Source organism: Orcinus orca, chromosome 14, assembly GCF_937001465.1.
Source record: "Orcinus orca chromosome 14, mOrcOrc1.1, whole genome shotgun sequence".
Lineage (NCBI taxonomy): Eukaryota > Metazoa > Chordata > Mammalia > Artiodactyla > Delphinidae > Orcinus > Orcinus orca.
In genome coordinates, this window is record NC_064572.1 from 57,320,176 (window position 1) to 57,344,694 (window position 24,519).

At 46.5% G+C, this 24,519-nt stretch overlaps 1 protein-coding gene across 6 annotated transcripts in view; it reads right to left on the reverse strand.

Moving 5' to 3' along the window:
- MYOF (myoferlin) overlaps positions 1–24,519 on the reverse strand; it is a 155,567-nt gene that overhangs the window by 16,026 nt on the left and 115,022 nt on the right. For 5 of the 6 annotated variants that reach the window (XM_049696671.1, XM_004279410.3, XM_004279409.4 and 2 more), the window contains 11 exons: positions 23,443–23,604; positions 21,099–21,264; positions 17,843–17,919; positions 14,486–14,497; positions 12,925–13,023; positions 11,382–11,507; positions 9,307–9,462; positions 8,782–8,873; positions 4,919–5,089; positions 4,045–4,193; positions 1,377–1,516 (listed from right to left, as the gene is read on the reverse strand). In XM_049696671.1, coding sequence (XP_049552628.1) covers positions 1,377–1,516; positions 4,045–4,193; positions 4,919–5,089; positions 8,782–8,873; positions 9,307–9,462; positions 11,382–11,507; positions 12,925–13,023; positions 14,486–14,497; positions 17,843–17,919; positions 21,099–21,264; positions 23,443–23,604 — 1,350 coding nt within the window. The remainder of the gene's footprint in view (positions 1–1,376; positions 1,517–4,044; positions 4,194–4,918; positions 5,090–8,781; positions 8,874–9,306; positions 9,463–11,381; positions 11,508–12,924; positions 13,024–14,485; positions 14,498–17,842; positions 17,920–21,098; positions 21,265–23,442; positions 23,605–24,519) is intronic. The other variant, XM_049696672.1, reaches the window with a different exon arrangement.

Sequence of the window (24,519 nt, forward strand, 5' to 3'; positions counted from 1 at the left end):
CTTTGACGGCTACAGACCAGGCCCATATATCTGACTGGAGTATTCTTCCAGACAGGCTAGGAATGCCACTAACACACTGTATCAACGATACAAACCAATGTAAATCCCCCAAACTGTGTTTGGATGTTCTGTAGACTGCGTTCATGACTAAAACAGACTGGTCTTTAAGAAGGTTGCCAAGGAAACCACTAGGCTGGTTTCCTAATGCACTGTGATCAAAATGAATTATCTGAAGCTCTTGAAAAGGGATATATGTTACTGGGATCCTGACTCTCTTCCCACTAATCTCCAGGGCTCAAGGGTCTATTATACATCAAGCACACTGCAGAAATTAGGCATCCAGGTGTCTCCTAAGACCTACCCGGAGTCTGTCCAATGCAGTAGGCAGAGGTGATGGAAGTATTGGTAGCCCAGGGAGCAATCTTCCTCGCTTTGTAATGTCTTAAGACTTTATTCAATTGAGGAGTAGGAGTGGAGAGAGGAGAAATGGGCTCTTTGTGGGGAAAGAAGAAGAATTAGAGAAGGAAGAAATCAAAATATGGAACAAAATAAGAGTGAGTGACAAAATCAGCTAGTAAGCCCAGGCTCCTTGTGGTCACTTTTTAAGAGACCACGGTTCGGCTATCAGTGTCAACGATATTTGCATCCATTAGATAAATATTTCTTAAAGCACGACTTCCTAACCATCTGCATCAGAACCTCTCCAGATACTTGTTACAAATTCAGATTCCCTGCCCCACCCCGGACTTATTGAATCTGAATCTCTGCAGGCATGGCCTGGAAATCTTCATTCTGACAAGCTTCTACATGGACTGTTTTGTCATTTTCCATGTCTCTCCTTGCTTCTCTGGGAACTGCTCCCCAGCTTCTGGGAACTGACCTTCCCCCATCACTATCAACATGGTCCCTGTGATGAGCCATCCTGTGTACTGTATCCCTGTCCTCCTGGCTAGAGCTGAGTGGTCCAGTGGTGGACAAATGGGCCAAGTTGGGGCAACCAATCCTTTCCACGTGTGGAAGTAGATGGGGCTACATTATAACATAAACTCAGAAACCGTCCACAATATTCTGACACATGGGAAGGTGATCACAGGAAGGAAAAGTGCAGGGTAAAGGAGACTCTGAGAGAAACAGACAAGAGACAGGGAGAAATCCTGGTCCAAGGTTGTTCTGAGTCAGTGTCACTCTCCTGTCTGGATTTAGTGAGTTACCTGAAAATTCTTACAATAAATTCCCCTTGGGGATGAAGCTAACCTGAGTTTCATTTCTATTTCGTGTATATCTAAAAGTATCCAAAAAAGATAAAAGAGGCGAGTCTGTGTCAGCTATCACCAGTGCCTTTGGAGTGTGGATGAGGGGTTCAGAGAGCCCTTTACCTGGGAGATGTTAGGCTGAAAGGTGCTATGCAAAGTCCTTGTTTCCACGTGTTCAGGGACCAGCCCCTGAGTCCTAAGGATGTGAAGGGCAAGGCGCTCCTCAGGGGCCCCGAGGTGTTGGTGCAGGGTTTTGTTGGCTTCTGCAATAAAGAAGGACAGTGAAACAGGGATGGGCATCTGGGAACAGTTCAGCCAGATCGCCTTGAGGGATTTGCAGTACTTCACCCCAGACTCTGCAAAAATGGTCAGGCAGTGCCAGTGTGCAAACCATCTTGTGAAAGAGTTGTTGATAGAAATAGCTCCTGACTGGGCTTCCCTGGTGGTGCAGTGGTTAAGAATCCGCCTGCCAGTGCAGGGGACATGGGTTCAAGCCCCGGTCCGGGAAGATCCCACGTGCCGTGGAGCAACTAAGCCCGTGCGCCACAACTACTGAGCCCACGTGCCACAACTACTGAAGCCTGGGCGCGTAAAGCCCGTGCTCCGCCACAAGAGAAGCCACCACAATGAGAAGCCCGCGCACCACAAGGAAGAGCAGTCCCTGCTCGCAACAACTAGAGAAAGCCTGCACACAGCATCGAAGACCCAACAGGGCCAAAAATTAATTAATTAATTAATTTTAAAAAAAGCTCCTGACCAAGAGCCCTGCCCCAACCAGGCTCATTTCTGACTTGTGGGCTGCCAATAGTGAAGAGACCAGAACGCTCCAGAATGTGTAAGTGAGAGCAGCCCCTATTTACGTTGGTGGCAGGGACTCACTCCGCCTCCCAGACTCCCTTACAGTTAGGTGTGGCCGTGCAAACAAGGTAGGCTAGAATATAACGTAGGTGGAAGTGACATGTGTGTCACTTCAAGACCTAGCCCATAAAACCCTCTCACGTAGGATCCTCTGTGTGTACTTTCTCTTCTGGACGCAGAAGAAAACAGTGACCTTAGACACCTGAGCTGAAGAAGGGCAGAGCTATAAGATGGAAGAGCCTAGTCCATGAAGCACTGTTTGGAAGAGGGCCACCCACCTGTAGGAGTACCTGTTTTGAATTTATGAGAAATAAACTTCTATTGTGTTAAGCCACTGAAATTTGTAAGTTTAACTATTACAGTAGCTAGGTAGCATCACTGTGGCATTTAAAAAACATAGTCCCCAAATTCTCTGTCACTCCTCCCATGGGGAGGTGGGGTCTGTGTCCCCTCCCTTTGAATCTGCAGACATATTTGACCACTAAAGAAAGGATGCTGTGTGACTTCCGAGGCTAACCATGAAAGGCCAGGCTGGTCTTCTTGGGGTGCTCGCTCTGGCGGAAGCTGCCAGCCGTGTAGGGAGTCTGGGTACCCAGAGATCACCCTACGGGAAAGGCCTGGGTAGGTGCTCTGGTCATCAGTTCCACGTAAGCCCCCATCCAAGAGCCAGCAGCAGATGCCAGCCACGTGCGTGAGCCACCCTGGACATCCAGCTCAGCAGAGCCTTCGGATGGCTGCAGCCCTGGCCAACCTCTGACAGCAGTCGACTGCGTGAGCAGCTCAAGTGAGAACTGCCCAGGGGAGCCCTTCCTGAACAGCTAACCCGCAAAACTATAAGCAAAACAAAATGGTTGCCATATGGGAAAAGAATCTAAAAAAGAGTAGATATATGTATCACTGATTCACTTTGCTGTACAGCAGAAACTAACACAACACTGTAAATCAACTATACTCCAATAAAAATTTAAAAAAATAAAAACAATATGGTTGTTTTCAGCGGCTAACTTTTGGGGTGATTTGTTATGTGACAAAAGTAACTGGAACAATCCTGACTGATACAGCTTTCTGGGGGTACTGTTTAATTGTTGGGGGTAATCTTCTCCATGGGGCCATGCTGCTTGCCAGTTTATTCCCAGTCCCTTTTGCAAGTTCTCCTGTTAACAGCAGCATCAACATTTGTTAAACATCTTATCATCCCTGATATCGACCAAGTCCTCTTAAGAGAGCCAGGCAAATATAGTTTCTTACAATGTCAAGAAAAAACAGCTGATGATCAGGAAGCACGTTCACTCCCGTGTGCCCTGGGCTCAGCTTTCTCTGGCTCTCCATGTGCCCTCAAAGCCACAGCCCACTGCCAGCCCCTCCAGGAAGCCCTCCTCCCTATGAAACACTGAATCATGCCACAGCTCTTATGCTCTATTAAGCTTATTTCAGTCTCTGTCATGATGCAGTTAGCTGTTTACGTGTCAGGACAGGTTGCATTATAAATTACCGCTGAGGAAAGAGCAAGACCCCAGGCTCGGATGTGAGCCAGATGTGAACTCAGCAGAGTCTTCAAACCAGCCCCCAGCATCCCTGAGCCTTCTCAGAGAAGGACTGGGAGAATGATGGAATAAAATTGGAGGAGAAATTCTTCCACTACCATCTGAGCACTTTTGAGCTAATTATGCATTACATGGAAATAAGTTAATTATTAGAACTTTGTGTTCAAAGCTCAAATGGCTATGACCTAAAAAGGTCAAGAGAAACATAAGACAGACAAGAAAACGTGTCCACTTTGACACCTGACATGACAGCAAAACTCTACTATAATGGGGCTTTTGTTAGACAGTCATGTGTACGGAATTCCCTATGGTATTAGGGTACTGCTCTGTCCACCCCCCTCCCCAACGCAAACTTGTAACCAGCTTGCCATCCATGGCAATGTGCTTACCAAATTCATCTAGGCTGTAGTCTTGTCCTCCATATCTGATTCTACTTCCGTCTTCAGAAAGGACAGGTGGCGGGAAGCCTTTGAATCTGGCTACATTTTGAAGCAACTGTGTTGGTTTCAGTTGATCTCGCCAGGTGTTGACTCCAGAACTGTGAATAGTATCCCACACCCGGAGTTACCGCAGGGCACACAAGTTCTTCTTGGATTCATACACACACATACATATAGGTGCTCTCATGTTAACGGGGGAGCAGGGAATGTGCTCTACACGTTGGCTTTTGCCCAGAAATCTATTTAGGATTTAGAGACCTAAAATCCACAATCATTTTGGCCTCAGCCAATTGGTACTCCCCCCCCGCCCCTCAGTTTCCTCCTCTGTAAAAAATGAGTTTGACTGAGATCCCTGTAATCACAATCGGGAAACTTATAAATTAGAAATCACAAGCTGTATCTCATTCAATACTACAGAAAGGCACTGTTTAGCACTCAGGGAAAGAGGGACATCACAGAATTGATCAGTTTGGAGGGAGGGGCAGGGAATTCCTGCCATCAAACATTGCCAGCTCTTGGTCCTGGGCATCAAGGAGGGAAGGGACTCAAAGAATGGGAGAGTGGAGACTGGTTCTCCAGGGGCTGCTACCTGCGCCATCCCCACAGAGCACTGCACTGCTCCAGGGGCCAGCGTTGTACACAGACGCCAATGTGAATGGGCAATGCTATGGTCCTGATTCTCTCTAAGATGATTCTATTATCAACAACAGTATCTACCTGACTCAAACGAGCAGGGGCTCAGTTAAGACAGGCCCTGAAGTGGAGCACCAGAGCTTCCCCAGGTATTAACGTTAGATGGAGCAAACTGTCAACAAACACTTACACACAGTACTGCTCAGGAATGCCGCAGTGGGACCCAAACCGGGAAAGGAATCGGTTTTCCAGGTCAATAATCGTTTCTCCTACTTTTTCATCACGGGTAAAGGTGTCGTAATCATAGACAGAAATTTTCAGGTCTTTTTCTTGAGGTAAGTAGCAGCTCAGCTCATACATTCTGAATAAACAAATGCAAGGTTAGAATCTCCATGATCCCACCCGGGCGTCTCACACAAACCAGGGTTCTGCACAAAGACTCCCCGGGCTGGGGCCGGGGCTACAGGAGGAGGACATGATGGCCGGGATAACCAGGTGGGTGGCGGCGGGCAGGGATGCTTGGTTAAGTAGTGCCCGTTAGTAATGAGAGCAACAGATTGTACACTTGCTCAGGAGAAGATCCGGGGCTTTAAATGCCTAATGAGAACCCCAGCTTTGCTGCTTACTAGCTGCGGGACCCTAGGCCAGCTACTTAACCTCTCTGTGCTCAGTTTTCTCATCTGTAAAATGATGATAATACTCCCTACCATCCCATGTCGTTACAAGGGTCAAGGGAAGAAATGTTTAGAAAGCATTTGGTATGAGTGCATTACTCGAAACCCAATAGCTATGATAGTAATAACAATAAAGTATTATAAGTTATATAATAATTATTAATAATTATAATATTATTAGCATATATGCCTATTATCTGGGCACCCAGTCATCTCTACCCAGCTGGGAGATTAGTGAGGCACAAGCACCCTGATTTATAGCCCCCATATCTGTGCCCCTACTATGTTACCTTCTCTGCCTCAACAGAGACCACCACCCCATGGAACACCCTGGACTCACCCCACAGGAGCATGAGGGTCTGGAGGGGGGAAGCAGAAGGCTGCCAAGAAGGCTCCCTCCCTCCTCCCAGGCTCTCTGGCTCTGCCACTGATTTGTGAAGGCTTTTCTATAGTATCTGTATTAAAATGCAAACACTTCTGAGAGAACGATAAACGATCAAACAGTAATTTCTGTGGTAGGTGAGCAATATGGTGCCAGTTCTGAGATGGTGATAGCTGTACAGCATAAGCTCCAGATGGGTGGGGTTCGGTTCTGTATCTGCACACGGAGGGCTGAGTCCCATAGTAGGTGCTCAATAAACTTTGTGGACAGAAAACCGTGAGAGGCCTCTTGCATCTCTCCTCTCTCACTGTGCCTCCACTTCTCCTCCTGTCACTCTGGTGTGTGGACTGGTTCTTGCCCAAAGAGCCAGGAGTATTAATCTCTTGAGCAGAAGGGTATGTGTCAGTGGGGCTCTGGAGAGAAGCTTCTCGGGTGCCTCCTAGATACATCTCAGTGACTTCTCCAGACTGCTGCAGCCAGGTGGGGGCCTGCAGGAGGAAGGCGGCCCAGGATAGAAGGTGCTGGAGTCATGGCCACACCTGAAGCACCACATCCACACGAGCCCCCAAATTCCATTACTGGATTCCAAGGGACAGGTAACATGTGTCCCTTGAGAAAAAGAATTCTTTGCTCAAATAAGTTTGAGAACCACTTCTGTTCCTCTGGGCAAACTGAAGGTTCTGAGAAGTCCTGCAGTTATCTTTTTAACCCAAGCATCTTGGTCTGATGAAGGAATACGTCGTTCTTCAGAACACAATTAACATCTTCTGAACAGTGGCCGAGCACGTAGGAAAGGCTGCTCCTTCGCGAATCCTTTCATGGAATCCCTGAGGGTCTCCGCTGAGAAGAACGTGGCCCTGGAGAAGAGTGAGGCCAGGGGCCGCAGCCGTGGGCGGGGTTGCAGAACCGCGTCTCCCTGGCTCCACCCTGCTGGGCGGGGTGATGTCTGCACGTTCACCAGATGGCGATTGGCCGTGCGGAGCCTGACGGCATCACTTCCTTCCGGGGTGGCTCCAAGCTAGACTTTTCCTGCCACTTAATTAAGCTTGTGCTTGGCTCCGAGATGAGCGATTCAGACAGGGCCGCCTTTCTCCCGTAAAAGCTGGCTTTCCCTGCTTCCCTGTGTCCCTCGCATGGAGCCCTCCTTCCTGCCCTGTGTGCCTTTTCCTGTCTAGACCTCAGGGCTGGATCAGGGGAAGAAAAGGAAAACAATCATATTGCACTGCCAGAGGATTACTTCCACTGCCTGGCTCTAGCACACAGCCCCGGGGTGTACAGCACAGAGGGTGTGCATGTGCACGGGTGCACACGCATGTACACACAAGAGAGGGAAGGATTGCATAAGGGCACCCAACAACAAACGCGAGTAGAGAAGAAGCGGATGGGCAGGATAATAGAGCCGGAAATTAAAATACAGTCACACGTCAAAAGAACAAGTGTTCTCCTTCTCAGCAGGGTTCTGGGGAAAAATAGCACTGTTTTTACAAATGTTTTGTGCAAAGAACATTTTTCTACAGGTGATGGCTTGGCCCGGAATATGAAACATTACCAAGGGTGTTGGAAAAGCCTGGGGCTTGGTCAGGAATTTCTACCTAAGTCTTGGCTGCCCGGTGCACCAGCTCTGTGGACACAGCTCTGGTGCCCTGTTTCTGTCACCTGTAAAGCGGGGCCGTTTCTGCCTGCCCTGTCAGCTGCCGGGTTTGACACTGAGGTGAAAATCAGATGGTGGTGGCCTTGCAGACGCTGCATTCAGGTGGCCTGGGCGTGAGTCCCGGCTCTGCCGCTCAGCAGTGGAGTGAGGTGGTGCTGACTCCCTCCGCGCCTCCGTTTCTTGTGTTGTCAGGTGAGGGTAGCCCCTCAGAGTTGTGAGATTTTTGAGATGTTTTCTATGAAGGGCTCGGTATAGTGCACATCCACAGTAAGAGCTCAGCAAATAGTAGCTATTATTAAATGTGGAAGCAGTTTATAGCTGAAAAAAGCCGGTCCTCTTAGAGGTCACTTGGGGGCGCCTTACCCTTCAGAAGGTTCTGATGAGCTCAGTGTAACAGTCCAGAACAGATGTAAAATGGCAATGATGAAGACGGTAATGCTATTTCAGGAATCTTTGGGGTACTTCCCTGGTGGCACAGTGGTTAAGAATCCGCCTGCCAATGCAGGGGACACGGGTTCGAGCCTTGGTCCAGGAAGATCCCACATGCCATGGAGCAACTAAGCCCGTGCGCCACAACTACTGAGCCTGCGCCCTAGAGCCCGCGAGCCACAACTACTGAGCCCACAAGCCACAACTACTGAAGCGCACGCACCGCAACTATGGAGCCTGCACTCTAGAGCCCATGAGCCACAACTACTGAAGCCTGCGTGCCTAGAGCCTGTGCTTCGCAATGAGAAGCCACTGCAATGAGAAGCCCACCCACCACAAGGAAGAGTAGCCCCCACTCGCCGCAACTAGAGAAAGCCACGCATAGCAACGAAGACCCAACACAGCAATAAATAAAATCTTCGGGAACGGAAGACAGGGAGCAGGACATCTGACCCCATCACTTTCTGCTGCCTTCTCAGTTTTGGTAACAGAGTCAATAACACATATACTGCCTCAAAGTGGTGGAGTCAAAGCATCCCAGAAAAGAGAGCTCAGCAGGATCGGGGAGTGAGAACCACCTTTCACTACATGTAAGTCACTGCCTATCCTTCTTGTCTAGAAGCCACAAACCCTCCGGACTCCTGGGCCTCATTACCCGCCCCCCGCCCCTCCAGGTCTCACAGCAGATCTCTCAGACTTGGTTTAGTTTCCTTCATGGTACTTTTCACTTCCACAAATTTCTTGTATTTGTGCATTTACGTATTTATTACCTGCCCCACCGACTTGGATATTTGAATAGTTCACAGACATAGTTTCACAGCTTCCGAGCCTAGAGCAGAGCCTAGCACCCATTGCATCCTTAGCACAGAGGCCAAGAAGAAAAGAACCACAGAAAAGCATTAGGAAATGCCCGTTACCTGCCGAACACCGGGTTGAGAGTGTTGGGGATGTAGTGGTCTCGGTCTTCCATTACTTTTTTGCCCAGCGTTATTTTTATATAAGGGTCACACTGTGGGGACAAAACAGACAGCAGGTTATGTCACCACGGGGTGCCAGTTCAAGGCAGTTTCTGGGACAGACTCCACACCCGCTCCCACCCTGATGAGAAGGGGTAGCCTCAGACCGGGTCTGGGCAATGCTTCCTCTTGGCGCCACGCAGCCAGCGCACCTTTGGAGGAGAGGCAGTGGCGGGGAGCAGTGACAAAGCAATTCTCCTCCGAGGTCACGTCTGTAAAATGAGAAGGGTGAACCAGAGGCTCCAAAGCCCCTTCAAGCTCTGAGATAAATCCCCACGGGGACAATCCTCCTGAACAGATTGTTTTGATAGAGTATCTTTCCCCTCGTAAGATAACAGAGCCCAGAAAGAAAGAACATGACAATTACTGTGGCGGATGACTGTAATTATGTTGCTATAGGAGAAGGCTCCACGCCCAAACTCTTACCAGGCCATTGTTGTCCTGGGGCTGGAGCTCTAAGCCTCGAACAATGTAAATCCTAACCGTGCATTCCTGTGGGACACTGTCAGGTAGTTCCCGAAACTGCCGGGGAGGGGCCGGCACGCTGGGGTCATCCGACAGTGGGTAGATTCTGAAGGAACCCTAGGAGAGAGACACACAGATGTACTCGCAGGACCTTGGGCGATCAGGGCAGAGGGCTTGGGGCAGTGTCCTTTCCCCCAGGACACTGGGGGCAGCCACAGGGGCTGTGGGATTGGGGGATGAAGGGCTGCCTTTTGTGAAAGAAATAGCTATGGTGTGCTTTGCATGTTTCCAGTGGGGAAAGTGAGTAATGATAAAGTAATTACATAATAGATCACAGGGGAGAAGAAAGGGCAGGGCAGAGGTAGGGAGGCCCGGCAAAAACCTAGGCAAGACATGGAGGTGGCCTGGACCAGTATGATGGCAAAGGAGGTTATAAGAAGTGAAATTCTGCACACTTTTTGAAGATAGGAATAAAAATGATTATTTTTTAAACCCAATAAAGTATAAAGGGTGATTTCCCTTTTTTTCTGCATCACCCCTATAAACCCCCTTCCATCCACTCCCAGGCAAACTCCCATTCATCCCTCAGGTCTCAGCTGAAAAGTGTCACTTCTTCCAGGAAAACCTCCCTGATTGCCCCCGGGTTGGATAGGTTTCCTAACACTCTCTTCTAACCCCGCACTCACCCCTATTGCAGCACTGACCTCTGCGTCGTCACTGTCTATTTATTGTCTATATTCTTCCCTAGACTGGGAGCTTCCTGAGGGAGGGAACTATTTCTTGTTTATCACTCTATCTCCAGGACCTAACACCGGGCTGGGCATGAAACAGGGACACAGTAAGCAGTTTCTGAATGAGTGAGCCATCAGGCCAGCTTGAGAGGCCTTACATTTTCTCTTGAAACCAGCTTACGTACAAGAGAAAGCACTCAAGTTGGATTCGGAACACGTGGGTCTTAGTTCCAGCTACTTTCACTCAGTAAAGCAGCATGATGTAAGCACCTACCATGTGCCAGGTACTGGAGGCCAAAAAACGAACTCTAGGAATCCAGTCTGGCACAGGGGTGCTAAGTAGGTTTGACTCTCATGCTATCTTTGATGGCTTGGTGGAAAGCTATAATGAGAAGGATTTTGAAACCACGTGTAGGGTAAAAGGGTCTGATAGATGAGCAATGTCTGCTATTCGAAAGGATTAGAAAGTAACAGCACATCTGCCACGGATTTGCCAACTGTGGTTGGAGGGAGGGGCAGTTGTGAAAGCAGACACTTACAGTGTGAATGGTACTTTAGTAGCAGCAGGGACCCAGGGAGCCTGGGGTAGGAGTGAGTCACCCTGCCAGGAGCAACCAGGGAACACTTCACAAAGAATGTGACATCGGAGCTGGCGCTTAAAAGAATGAGTAGGAGTTTGTCAGACCACAGAGAGGGAAGGAAGGGCATCCAGGGAATGAAGAAGAAGTTGTCCCAAAGCTCCAAGTTGTGAGAGGACAGGGTGTGTTTGGGGGCTTGGAGAGGATGCAGTGGCAGGCGAGACAAGAAGCTTGTGAAAGGCCAGCCCAACCCTTGGAAGAAGTTGAGACTTGACCCGGTGGAAACTCAAGCAATGTCTTTAAGCGGTCGAGAAACACGATCAGATTTGGTTGCGTGGAAGATGGACTAGAGTGTGGATGAGAAGGGTGGCAAGGACAATGGATTGGGAAAGTGCTGCACTGGTCCTGCTGAAAGCCTGGGAGGGGGCGGTGTGTGTGTGTGTGTGTGTGCGTGTGCGTGTGCGCGTGCGCGCGCGCGTACTAGAGCTTAGAGAGGCTGACTCTACAGGATTCAAGGCTGGTTGGCATCAGCAGGGAGAAAGATAACGGAGAATGGCTTTGAGTGTTCTGCCCCCAACCCCACTGTCCTCGTCCTTGTTAGCATTTTCTAGCATCCTTCAGATGTCAGAGGATATGTCCCTGACCCAGAGATTGGTTGTCCTTTATCCTAGGTCTATAAAGAAAATAAAGATGGATTTTAAACAGGACACACACACATTTTACTCACCTTAAACTCTCCTACCACAGAAGGATCTTCATTCTCATCTGATTTGCCTCGATACAGCTTGAAAGTATCTGAGAAGTCTGTCAGGCCCTCGAATTCCATTACATCCTCCAGTTCACAGTCATATATCTGCAAACCATCAACAGATTCTTAATTTCTCATTAAAATACAGGTGGAATCTAAAATCAAAAAGACTGACGATACCAAATGGGCACGAGATGTGGACGGAGCCCCAGAACTCTCACGTTGCTGGCTGCAGTGCAGGATGATACGACCACTTTGGAAAAGTGTCTGGCAATTTCTTATGAAGTCAAACATCCAGCTACTCTATGATGCAGAAGTTTTATTCCTAGGTATTCATCCGAGAGACATGAAAACATGTCCACATGGTATTAGAATGTCCATAGCAGCTTCATCATCGGGAGAATGGATAAACAAGTTGTGGTATATCCATACAATGGAATATGACTCAGCAATTAAAAGGGGCAAACTACTGATGCACAAGACAATATGACGGCTCTCAAAACTACTGTGTTGGGCTAAAGAAGCCACACACACACAAATACGTAGTGTATGAGTCCACTCATTTGAAGTATAAAAAAAGGCAAAACCGATCTACGATGATGAAATCAGATCAGTTGTCTCTAAGAGGGTTGGAAGGTTGTGAGAAATTGAAGGGCAAGGGGTACAGAGGAGTTTTCTGGGGTGATGGAAATGTTCCTTGCCTTGTTTTGGTAGTGGTTTATGTAGGTGTATATACAATTATCACAACTCACTGAACGGATTACTTTACTGTACGTAAATTATACCTCGATAAAAAGCTAGAAGAGGAGAAGGAGGAAAAACGGAAGGAAAGAGGGAGGGATGGAGGATGGACAGCGGGGCTGATCTGCCAGCCTAGTTTATTTCTCTAAATAAGCAATTCTTTACAAACTGGTGTTTCTCAAGCTGCACTGAGATGTTATGACAATCACATGAAAGAAAGTAGATGTTTCCACATTCTGAAAAAATGAATAAAGAACTGGAAAACCCAAACCATTAACAGGAAGATCGTCCACAGCTAGACTGGCCTAGTCCAATAGCTTGTCTTCCTCCTGGACACACAGTTGTGACTGTACACTGCATGCATGTAAAAGAATCAACCTCTCAGCTAGTGAAACTGATGCTCGTTTAGAGGACAGAATAAAGCATGTTGATATTTCATGCTTTTTTGCAAGAGCACCATGACTTTGAAGGTCTCCCTTGGTCAAACTGGACAATTGTTGGCCTAATTAGTGCAGTGCCAACCCATTCCCAACCCTCGGCCAGATGTCCCCAAGCCCTAAAGTGGCAGTCACATAACCATAAATCAACAGCTGTCCTCAAGCCCTGGGAATCTTGGCAAAGGCAAAATCCATCACCGGGGGCTCCCCAGGAGGCCAGAGGTCCTCCTGGCCCCTCAGCCTCAGCACCCACCATTGGACCTTTCAGTCTTTCACTCAGCTCTGCCTGTGGCCAGTTTTAACGCATGTCAATCCCCCACCCACAGTAGCATAGGCCCAGGTACCTGGAGTTTGGGATAGCCTTTCTGAATATATTGTCCACATTTTTCATGTTCCCCTGTGGAAGCATAATATTTACTCCACCAGTCAATAATTTCTTCCTCCTAAAGAAAGACACATGAAAATAGAAAAATCTTTAGCGATGCCCTGGATTTCCAATCATTGCAAGAAAACTCATAGGTAATAGACAAGAGAAACAGGTACTTCTGAACCTAAAAGAGGCGAGATTATATGACTCTTGTTTACATGCACCAAAGCATTCAGGATTCTTCCACCCAGAAGCTGGAGGTGAAATGATGATCCTTGGCCAATGAAATGTGGCTTTAATGGCCACAGCTACACTAGATGACTTTCTTACATTCTATGGATACCATCTATTCATTTGTCTGTTTTTACTCCCTTATCCTGTTGACTTGATATTTACATATGCAGATAAATTAAAAGAAAACCTTCAGTATGTGTTTACTATTTCATCCTCCAGTATGTGTTTTCCACTGTTTCATTTCCTTAGCCCTTTTAGCCAGCAATGCGTTGCAAAACAGAGCTCACTAAGCTAAGAGTGGGTAACACTGGTTCTAATTCAAGTTCCATCCTTTACGTTAGAAGCCATACCCTTACGTTACAAGCCATACCACATCAGGTACGTTGTTTAACATCTCTGAGCATCATTTTCTTCATCCACCGAATAGGATAATAACACTACCTGTCCCCGTCCATCTCACAGGATTGTTTTGTTTTGTTCTTTGACCACGCTGTGTGGCACGTGGGATGATCTTAGCTCCCCAAGATCCCCGACCAGGGATTGAACCCATGCCCCCTGCACTGGGAGCACAGAGTCTTACCAGTGGACCACCAGGGAAGTCTCTCATAGAGTTGTTTTGGACATCAAATAACATCATTAGGAGAAGGAGCTTTGAAAATTATAAAACGTGAAGCAAGAGCAGGGAGGCATCATGGTTTGTTTAGACCAGTGGCTCCCAACCTATTCTTGGAGATTCTAATTCAATCAGCCTGGGGTGAGACCTGGCATACAGGATGCTTTCAAAAGTTCCCCAGGTAACGTGCAGCCAGAGTTCAGAATCCGGTGGTTCTTTGATTGGGCAGAAGGGACAGCATTTAGAATCCCTCGTGCAACATTCTCAAACTGTAGAAGGCTGTAGTTTATCGAAGGCTACTATAAATTCCACTCAGATTTATAACAAGAATAGATCCCATCAGACCCACCCGTGGCTTAATCTACCTAGGAAGAGTGAGCTTGCCCAAAAGAGTGTGTCACCAGCAACACAGCCTCTTCTTCCATCTGGGGGGAAGGAAGAAGGAACACTCAAGAAAAGCTATTTCTTATTTGTATATTTGTATATATATATGTTTATACATACACCTACAGTTATTTCTTATTTGTATACGGTATATATATGTTTATACACACACCTACAGTTATTTCCCCTTTATGGGATCAGTAACCCAACCCTGGATTTAAAAAATTATTTATTTATGTATTTATGTATCAGCTACAGGCAGAAAATACATGAATCTTAAGTCTAGCAAAATGTATATAATAGTTACCTTTTCTGTTAGCTGCCCATCACATACATATGGGCAGGAAGAGGACGAACCACGTACAGGTCACACAGAGATGGAGACCCCATGAGCATTCGATTCAATGAGAAAGAGAAAAGGAGATGTTACTGTTCATCCATGCCTTATGTTATCAACATTTTGATGGATTATTTATTCAAGATGATCTCATAATTGAACACACCTTATTGGCTTCTTCTCTGAAATGTGCAAAAGAGTTACAAACAGTATTAAAACAAAAGGCTTGGAGGTAGCCACCCATGTCCCATGTCTTAATAGAGTTGGACAATCTGTCCACCAGCATAGTGATCACAGAGAAGGTGGGGTGGAGGTGGGGATGAATACAGTTACTCATCTTCCTGCCCCAAACCTCTTACTCCATTTAGCTTCTAAAGTATATCCCCAACTTGGCCTAATTCTCATTCCTTCAAAAACTCCTGTCCCAAGATGTTTATGTCCAACATGACTGCAGCACCATCATGTAAGTATCTTTTCTTGATTTTTCCCCATGCCGACGATAAAGCACCAAATACATATCCACCCATCAATGGATGTCAAGTCTCTCATTGGCCAAATCCTCCCATTTGCGTTTCTGCGTGGAGAATCCACCAGGAGATGAGAGAATGGACAGCTAAGATGCTGGGGCTTGACTTTTCTCTTGGTACCTGCTGGAACATAAGCCAAGCTCACCCTCAGGGGCAGTTTGAAGAATTGCTACCTCCTAACTTCAAGTTCATTTCCACTGTGAGGGGACAGCGACTCGTCACTACAGGCACTTCCTGCAGGGAGTGCTGGGCGGCCACGGGGCTTCTTCTGCAAGTGCCCCTCGGCATTTTCCACATGGACTTTTGTTCAGCACACGGAAATGCCAAGAGAGGCAGAGAGACAGATAGATATAACAATTCTTTCTATTAGATTCATGTCAAAGCGAGATTAAAAGTTAAATCATCACAGCTGAATTGAGATTTTGGAGAGAGGGACTTTATGCCAAAAGTGTTTTCACATTCTGAATCGTTCCTGAATTCATAGTTTTAGAGTCTGTTTATTCACATCTACTCTCAGCTATTGGAAATCATTTCAAAGAAATGAATAGTTCATGATTTAAAAAGCGTTATTCAGAACAGATGGCTGATGTTAAGATCTAGGATTAATATGGGAGAATTTATTCATGTCCGCTTGCTCATTAGTTCACGTGGCAAAGTAGCTGAAGCAGCTAGAGTAACTTGCTTCATTATATCCAAATGGCACAGAAGATTCTCCCCTGAAGCTTAAAATAATCACATTTGTTTAAAGATCATCTTTCACTCCAAAATCTAGAAAGAATGTGAAAGGAGAGTTCAAGTCTTTAGACCGAGGTCCCCGCAGCCCCAGGCAGCATCATGCATTTTCTTATCATACATACATGCACTGTCGTTGGAGAAGCCATTTTGCTGAGTGCTGTTGACATACTGCTTAAGCACTGGAATTGGAAGGTAATTGTTGAAATGGCCACGTAGGAACGTCTGTGTTATCTGGCTGGCACTTAGCAATTTGTCCCCAGTGCTTATTTCCTGCTTTACTTGTGGCGGTGCTGAGCCCATCTGTTAAGAGCTCCCAGGGTCACCACAGGGTAGTGGTGTGAGTTTCTGTGAGCCCAAAACTGTCACCTGGAGCCATATTCTACAGCTCCCATCAACAGCACGGTGTTGACCCATTCCCTCAATTTACCAATAGAAGGCTTGACTTGAGTTAGTGGTAATAGGTATTCATTACACACACATCGCACGTACACGTAACACATGCATATCACCTGCATGCATATATGTTACATGCGTGCACATGTATTACATGCATGCACGTGTATTACATGTATGTGTAATCTGGGACATCAGCAAGCTTGTCATTGGCTCTTCCACAGCTCAACTTTGCTCATTTGACTTTGCACAGATGAGTGCTATATTCCCCAATGAATAGGTGGTATCAGATTTTTAGAGGCAATTCCAAATAGCCTTTCTTATCAACACAGTACACCTCCAGTAGCTGTTAGGAGAGCAGCTGAGTGAAAGTTATTTATAGTACATGAGAATGACCGATACTACCTTCCTCAGCCCTGCTAAGCTGCAACTTAAAATATGATGTAAACTCAACTTTCACAACGTGTTGCTACAGTAGCCTCATCTGTTAACTACTGTTAAGAAATGAATGAGATTGGGGCATGGACTGGCTTTATTCTTCTTCTTGAGCCTCCATACCTGGGGCTACTGAGTATACAGAAAGCCCAAAGAAGAGCTGATTCACAACGGGAGGCAGGAAAGCTGGAGGCTGATTACAGAGCAGGATCTTAAACTGGCTTTTTCCAGAGTTGTTGTGAAAATGTACGTAAAAGATCTTAAGTATATTACACTTAGCTTCATCCTAGGCTACTACTGTTTTATTGGGACTATTTGGCGTTGTTTATAAAGTGAACACAGTGGTTTTGCATATTTGCTATTGTCATTTCTGACTGTGGAGGATTCTCAGGGAATAGAATCAAACACACTGCTATGCAGTGCTGGCTGCAGAGCCCACATTTAGTATGGTCCAACTGTTAGTGAGTTTAATGCAGTGGGAAGAAAGTGGATTCTTTAAAGGCACTGTTTATGGACATAACACATTAAAGTGCAATCATGTGCACTTTTCGGCCAGTTTGCACATTAAAACATGCTGTGAAAGTCCATCGTGAATGCCAACAGAAACGGGGAGATAGCTGATGTTTTCTTTTTTCTGGGCTGGGAACTTTTTTTTTCCCTCTCCTTCTTGTCGAGCTGGCCAGAATGGTTTTAACATAGGGTCCTGAATGAGCATTTCCACCAATTTCTTGATTTGGAAAACCACAGTGAATATAAAAGTTGGGGATATCCCATACACTGACAAATAGGGTCATTAAAAACCCTTGACACTTCTGTTTCATGTGGGGGGAAAAGCTAGTGTGCTACATGTATCTGTCTTCTGAACGTTGTGGTGCTGTGTATTTGCTCCTGAAATTTCTTTCTTGCAAATGACATCATTCAGACTGTCCACACTAAAGGTCCTCAGACCTGCCTGCACATTAGAATCACTTGGGGAGATTTTTAAATTTACAGTTGTCTAGATCCCTCTCCCTCGTGGAGAGTGGAGCACAGGTCTGAGTATATTTTAAGTATCCTGGGTGACTGAGGGTAGAGGACATGAGTCCACACAGTGTAAGATTCAGGTTTTTTTACCGTGATAAGCTGGTTTGTTATTTTATTTTAGTTGCACTGAATGGTTGTTTGACTGAATTCACCTAATGCTTAGATGCCTGGAAGATAAAACTGACATCATCCAATGATCAGTTCTGAAGCCTACCTTTGATGCCAGTAATGGTTTGGTGTCTTCTATTTCAATAACGACGTCCCGGCAGGGTGGGGTAGACAAAAAGGAGGCTGCAAGACAATTTCATAATCTAAGATGCTTACAAAAATATAGTGGTGAACATTCTACTCCAAGTTCAAGTTCAACAGCCACACAGTGGAAGGCAGAGTTTGCTCCTGGATGAGACTTACTAAATGGAGAAGACTACGTCTGAATGTAGAAAAATAACCCAATTCATTGCTTTTCCCAAAATATGATACAGTTTTAGACATTTTAAAGGGGATTTTATGGCCCATTTTTTTCTTTTATCTTAGACAATTAGCCCAATCCTGTACACAGGAAATGCTGAAAAAAAATTGTGTCAACACATGTCTTTAGAGGATGTAGGAGTGAGGTCGGGCAATGGGGGCTGGAGGGAGCTACACCAAAGGAGCTTCCTTTTCATGGAATCTGTTCTAAGACACAGAAAAGCAAATCAGGGTGAAGAGTTGCACGTTTCAGGGCTGAAGTTGCAGTGGCTCATTCGGTGTGGCTCTCACAGTGTACACAGAGGGAAAAGGCACACATCCTGGCTTTAAATAATTCCCAGAATATTTGTGGCTCTGGATGGTGAGGTTAGAGCAAGGGCTCAGGAGCAGCCCCTGGGCTCACCAGGTTCAGTTCAGCTGAAGGGGGTGCTGAAGCCTCAGCCTGGGGCCGGGTGGGATGAGAGGTACGGCTACCCTTTATGGAAGAAGGCATCAGGCAGCCAGACATTCAACAGGAGGGCAGAACTCAGACAGAACAAACTCTGCCAAGCCAAAAGAACTTTGTGTTTAACCCAGCATTTGATGTATAGGACATAAAGGAGGGAAAACACATTTTTTAGGTGCCTACCATGTGCCAGGCAGTGGGCTAACCTGTTTACATACATGATCTCATTTAACCCCTCAAAAATCCTGTAGATATGTGTGGCATTATACCCATTATAGAGGTTAAAAAACAAACAAACTGAGGCTAAGAGAAAGCAAGTCACTTGCTTCCAGTTAAACAATCACAAGTGAAAGTAAGTAATCTAGGTCTGTCTGACCCCAAAGCTTGTGTTTCAACCATCATACCAGAGCCCAGAGCAAAGTAGGCCCTTAGTAAATGTCAGAGAAATGATCAGCGGAACACCGGGGAAGCAGAGGAGACTGACATTTATTGAGCATCTATGATACGCCAGTTGCTATGCTGTTGCTAGGTGGCACCCCCAGATCTATCAGAAGTCTCTAGGCTTCCAAGATAGCTCCCCTCCAACTCCCAACAACTGCAGCAACACAGAACAGGACAGCCAGGTGGGAAGGCATGCTGGAACACAACTGCATGCAAGTTCCTTCCTATATTATCATTTCTCCACTTTACAATCCTCACGTACACAAAGCCTCGGGGACAGGAGGAAAGTTATTCTGTGCGCTTCCAACATTAGGCCAACCAAGTCCATTCCTCAACTCTTACCTCAGTTGGGTTTTAAGAAACTATCAGATTGATCTAAAATAACAGGTTCTGGCCTTGGGAACACTGTGCTCCCCATACACCTTAAGGAGTTTCCTCTTCAGGGGCTTTCTGAAGCCTTGACCTCACTTCACACTAACTACAAAGAATCATGAACCAGGAGACCTCTGCCTAACCCTGACCCATAGACACGAGTAGGTCTACACAAGCGATTCTGGGGCCAGAGAAAATCTGCAGCATTTGTACCTTCCTCATGATTTCACATATTTGTGTCAAAGAACTTTCTCTCATGAAAGCAATAGGAAAAACGCTAGGAAAACAGTTTCTCTCCATTAAGTAACCCCAGATAAAAGAATGCCTGCAGTTACATTAATCCTTGATGTTATAAAAATGTTGCTGTTTTAGGCACCATCAACTCAGCACAAAAATGCTTTCCATGGGAAATGTATGGATAAACACATGTAGGGTTTTGCTCAAGTGTGACTGTGAATTTTTTTCTCTCTTCTCTGAATCAGGGATACAGGATGCTCAGACCCACATAGCAGATGAGCTTCAGAGGCTCTGTAAAATCAATACCAAACCGTATGGAAGATTAAATAGAACCGGTTAGCAGAACAGCTCTCAAATAGAAGACATCTGTTTCAGTTTGGAGGCTACTAACGATCAGATGAATGGGTGTCAATTCTCCACTGGGCTCAATCTTACGAGCCTAGGGGCTCTGGGATCTTGTTCACGGATGGGACCCAGTCCCCAGCCCCTAACAGTCTCTGCCACATGGTAAATTAAAAAACAAGTAATTCTTGAATAAACAAGAGCAAAATGCTATTCATTAGTTATTATTTAGTATAGAACCCAAAAGTAAGTATTATACTCTGCTCTATCACTTATTAATTATGTGACCCAAGGCCAGCAATTTAAACTCAAGCAGGTGTCATTTTTTCTTCGATAGATAACAATGAAATCATATTTTTCAAATTATATCACAACAATGTTGTGATGCATTAATGAGGCAGGACAATAGATGGAAAGCAATTTAAAATAAAAAGCCCCCACTCCTTCAGTGCTTACGGAGGGGCCGCTGTATTTCCCCATCAAAATATTTATCACAGGACTTCCCTGGTGGCGCAGTGGTTAAGGATCAGCCTGCCAATGCAGGGGACACGAGTTCGATCCCTGGTCCGGGAAGATCCCACATGCCGCAGAGCAACTAAGCCCGTGTGCACAACTACTGAGCCTGTACTCTAGAGCCCGCAAGCCACAACTACTGAGCCTGCGTGCCACAACTACTGAAGCCTGCACATGCCTAGAGCCCGTGTTCTGCAACAAGAGAAGCCACTGCAATGAGAAGCCCGCGCACCGCAACGAAGAGCAGCCCCCACTCGCTGCAACTACAGAAAGCCCGCGCGCAGCAATGAAGGCCCAACGCAGCCAAAAATAAATAAATTTATTTTTAAAAAAACTTATCACAGCAAACTGCAATCACTCATTGTCTTGCCTTCTCTGCTGGATGATACAAAAAAGCATGTTCATCCAGGAGCAGGACAATTCAGAAAGTAATAGCTTGAGCATTGGGTCCCCTCAAACAAGGCCAGGATTCAAGGGTAGCTCTGCCACTTACTAACTATATTACCTTGGGAAAGTTACACAGCGTGCTGTAAATCGAAGTGTTTCCTCCTCTGCAAAATCTGGACAATGAGTAGTTACTTTGAGAGTTTGTAAAGATTAAATCAACTCAACACGAAAAGTCCCAAGATGCTGTTTAGAGACTTGCATTTACCTTTAAGCTGTGGCACGATGTCCTCCTTTCCTGCATAAGGGTCGCAGCGAAAGCGGTCCAGGCGGTCAATGGTGCACTGGCCCACAACGGGCTTGCGCCCAAACTGCCGGTGGTCGATGACCTTGATCACCAGCGGAGGCATGTACAGTTCCTCCTTAGGCAAGAACTGGGGGTCACAGAGGTAGGTGTCACTTTTCTGTTTAAGACCTGACAAGGGCAGCTTTGCCGATTAACTCCCCCAAAGCGACCAACCCAGGCTCTTTCTGCCCATTTGGTGTAGCCCCTGGGACCCACAGCGAGCAGTTCAGTAATGTACATGCCAAGCAAGCAGCCTGGAGCTGAAGGGCCTGAGCTCCGAGCCAGGATCAAACCCTGGCTCTGCCACTGACAGCTGCAGGATCTTAGGGAACTCTTCTCTGTCCCAGTGATCTCCTTAATAAGAGTAGGGGTGCTGGATTAATATATGTGAAGTGCTTGGCACTGTACCTTAGCACCTGGCTCTGCTCTGTAACAGGATGTGAAATCAGCATTTAGCTAGAATTAGTTAAAATTTAGATCGAGATAAAACTGAACCTTCACGGGAGATAACTGTGGCTTGAGAGTCTTTCAGCCCTGGAAGTTCAATGCCAAAATGGGATGCTCATTTTTCCTCCATGCCTCCTGGTTCCCCTATATGGAATTTGGTAGCCTTGGTGACATTGTCTGATTGGGGAATCACAGGCTGGTCTCGGGTCTGCCTGGTGCGTGGTTCAGATGATTTCCACCTTCGTCTTCACACAGGAATAGAAGCTGGGATCAACTGAGTGGTTTTCCTCACCTCTGCTGACTGAGGCTAGATTCCAGGCTAGAGCTTGGGAGGTGGGGAAGGGGCTGGGGACGGAACAACGATGGGTAGAGTGACCCAGGGGATCACTCTGGGATTCTGGCTCGGAGCTTCCAGGTGGCGCTCATCTGTAGCATCGCGAGGGGAAAAGTATTGGCTTTGAAGTTGGAGGGACCTTAAGTCCAAACTCTGGCCACCCACTTGCTAGCTGTGTCCCCTTGTGTAAATCACTTAACATCTCAGTTTCCTCCAAAGCACACATAAGAGGGGTGAAAACGCCTGCCCTGCAGGGTTGAAGACTTAATGCAGGGAGTGTGAATGCAGCCAGCACCGAGCTCTGTGCAGCTACTGCTGCAATCTTGACAGTCACTGCAGCACAGCGCACGGGGCCTGGCACTCACGACAGAACTTGCATAAGGTGGCTCCCCTCTCCAGGCCTCAGCTGCCTCATCTGTAATTGGAGAAGTTAAGCTCCAAGACGCTACAGTTCAAGAGTGGTGTGCTGGAGACCCCAAGGGCAGAAAAATGACTGGGGTGGGGAAAGAAATGGGAAGGTTCTGGACCTTCCATCCCGTTAAACTGAAGAAATGCCTTTGTTTCTTAACGCTTTGTATAGTAGAGTAAAAAATAAAGATTTTTCTTTTTAAAAAGCTAAGGATTTAACTGCTTTCAAAACGGAAAGACGGGGCTTCCCTGGTGGCACAGTGGTTGAGAGTCCGCCTGCTGATGCAGGGGACACGGGTTCGTGCCCCGGTCCGGGAAGATCCCACATGCCACGGAGCGGCTGGGTCCATGAGCCATGGCCGCTGAGCCTGCGCGTCCGGAGCCTGTGCTCCGCAACGGGAGGGGCCACGGCGGTGAGAGAACCGCGCACCGCAAAAAAAAAAAAACACACACAAAAAAACGGTAAGACGGAGTAACCTCTTCTTGCTCCAAAGTATTATAGGGTCTATGATGGAGGCCTGTGAACCAGATCTGAGGCTGCTGCCTTTCTAATAACCAGAGGGTAACTTTGATGGAACAAAGTGGCACCAACCCAGGGACACGTGGAGGCAGGGCACAGTCATGGGCTCTTAGGACATGGCCCCATCACCCCGCAGCTGCCCTTCCCCAGCCAGCCAGTCGCTATCCAGAGGGTTCTGGTCCACGTACACCTGCAGGGCCTGGGGGTTAATATTCCGCTCTTGGGGGATTGACCAAGAGCCTGTTACAGAGAGCTGACTAGATGGAAAGTTTACTGGAGAAATATATTAGTATTGCTCGTAGGTACTTCTGTGTCACTGGGGTTGTTTGAAGCTTTAAGAAACCATCACTACAGTGTGAGAATCTAAGAGGGAAAAGTCACTGACATGCTGTCTGCAAGGCAGGGTTTTTCTATTTGTTGTCAGACTGGAAATATATAAACTACAGACTTTGGAAATATATATATATAAAATATGTGTGTGATTTGTATATATTCATTTTCAAGTACAAATCAGCTATTCAACAGACATGAACTATTACGGAGCCTCGATACAGTACCACTTTCATGAAGAGAACAGAACTTGGGAAGTTGGGCGTCTTCTTCAGGTTTTTGATCACCACTGATTCTACCCTTTCCCCTCCGCACTCCACAATGAGACTGGGGGAGGTGACAGAAGCCATCTGGTAGTTTTTCATATTTCTTAAGCCCCAAGCTAGAATCTAAGAAAACAATGTAAAGAGAAGGGAAGGAAACCCAACATATCAAAAATAATATTCAAAAGGAAAAATCCTGTCTTAATAACTGGTAAATTCTTTAAGATTGACTTGTACAGATTTGCCTCAAATCTCTGAGAATGTCACTCTAGAAAACCTGGAGGTCATACAGAGAAAGCGATTTTGCCCATTTACCTCTCCTACCTGAGCTGCTGAAAAGCAGAGGGATAAGAGTGCAGGGATCCAATCCCGGCTGCGCCGTATCACAGCTCTGAGGACTCTGGCCAGTTAGTAACCTCTCTGTCTCATCTGCAGACGGGGCTGAGAGCATTACCTATCATGGGCTATTCTGAGGATCAAGTGTAAACTTCTTAACACAGTGACTGACATGCAGGCACTAAGTAAAAAAATAAGAGCTGTTGTTTAAAGTCATCTGCCTCAGTCTTAGCAAGACCCCAAGAACAGAAATCTCCAGGTAACAGGTGCTTGACTGGACAGAGGGAGAGCCCTCAATAGTAAGCAGGACGCTGTCCATCAGGCTCCTTCCGTCTATATCTGCTCTGTCTGACATGTCAGCATTTCTCATTCCTCCCTTCCCTCCCTATACCTCCCTCTGAGGTGCCCTTTTCTCTGCACATAAAGACACACTGCTCTGAGTCCGTCTCCTCTCTCCCAGTTCTCCAGTTGACACAGGAAACTTAGAAATCCACTGGCTCCCAGTAAATGGGAATTCTAGATTCCCTCAGGAATGTTGGGATTGACTTGTTTTTATTGCTTTGACAAGCATTCTATTTCCAAGAATATTTCAATTTTTTAGACAAATTCTATAGGAAATTGGAGACAGCAAGAGAAGATGCAGCAAGATTCCATTCCTAGACGAAAGATTCCATTTCTATAGCCACATCCATTTGAGTCGATCAG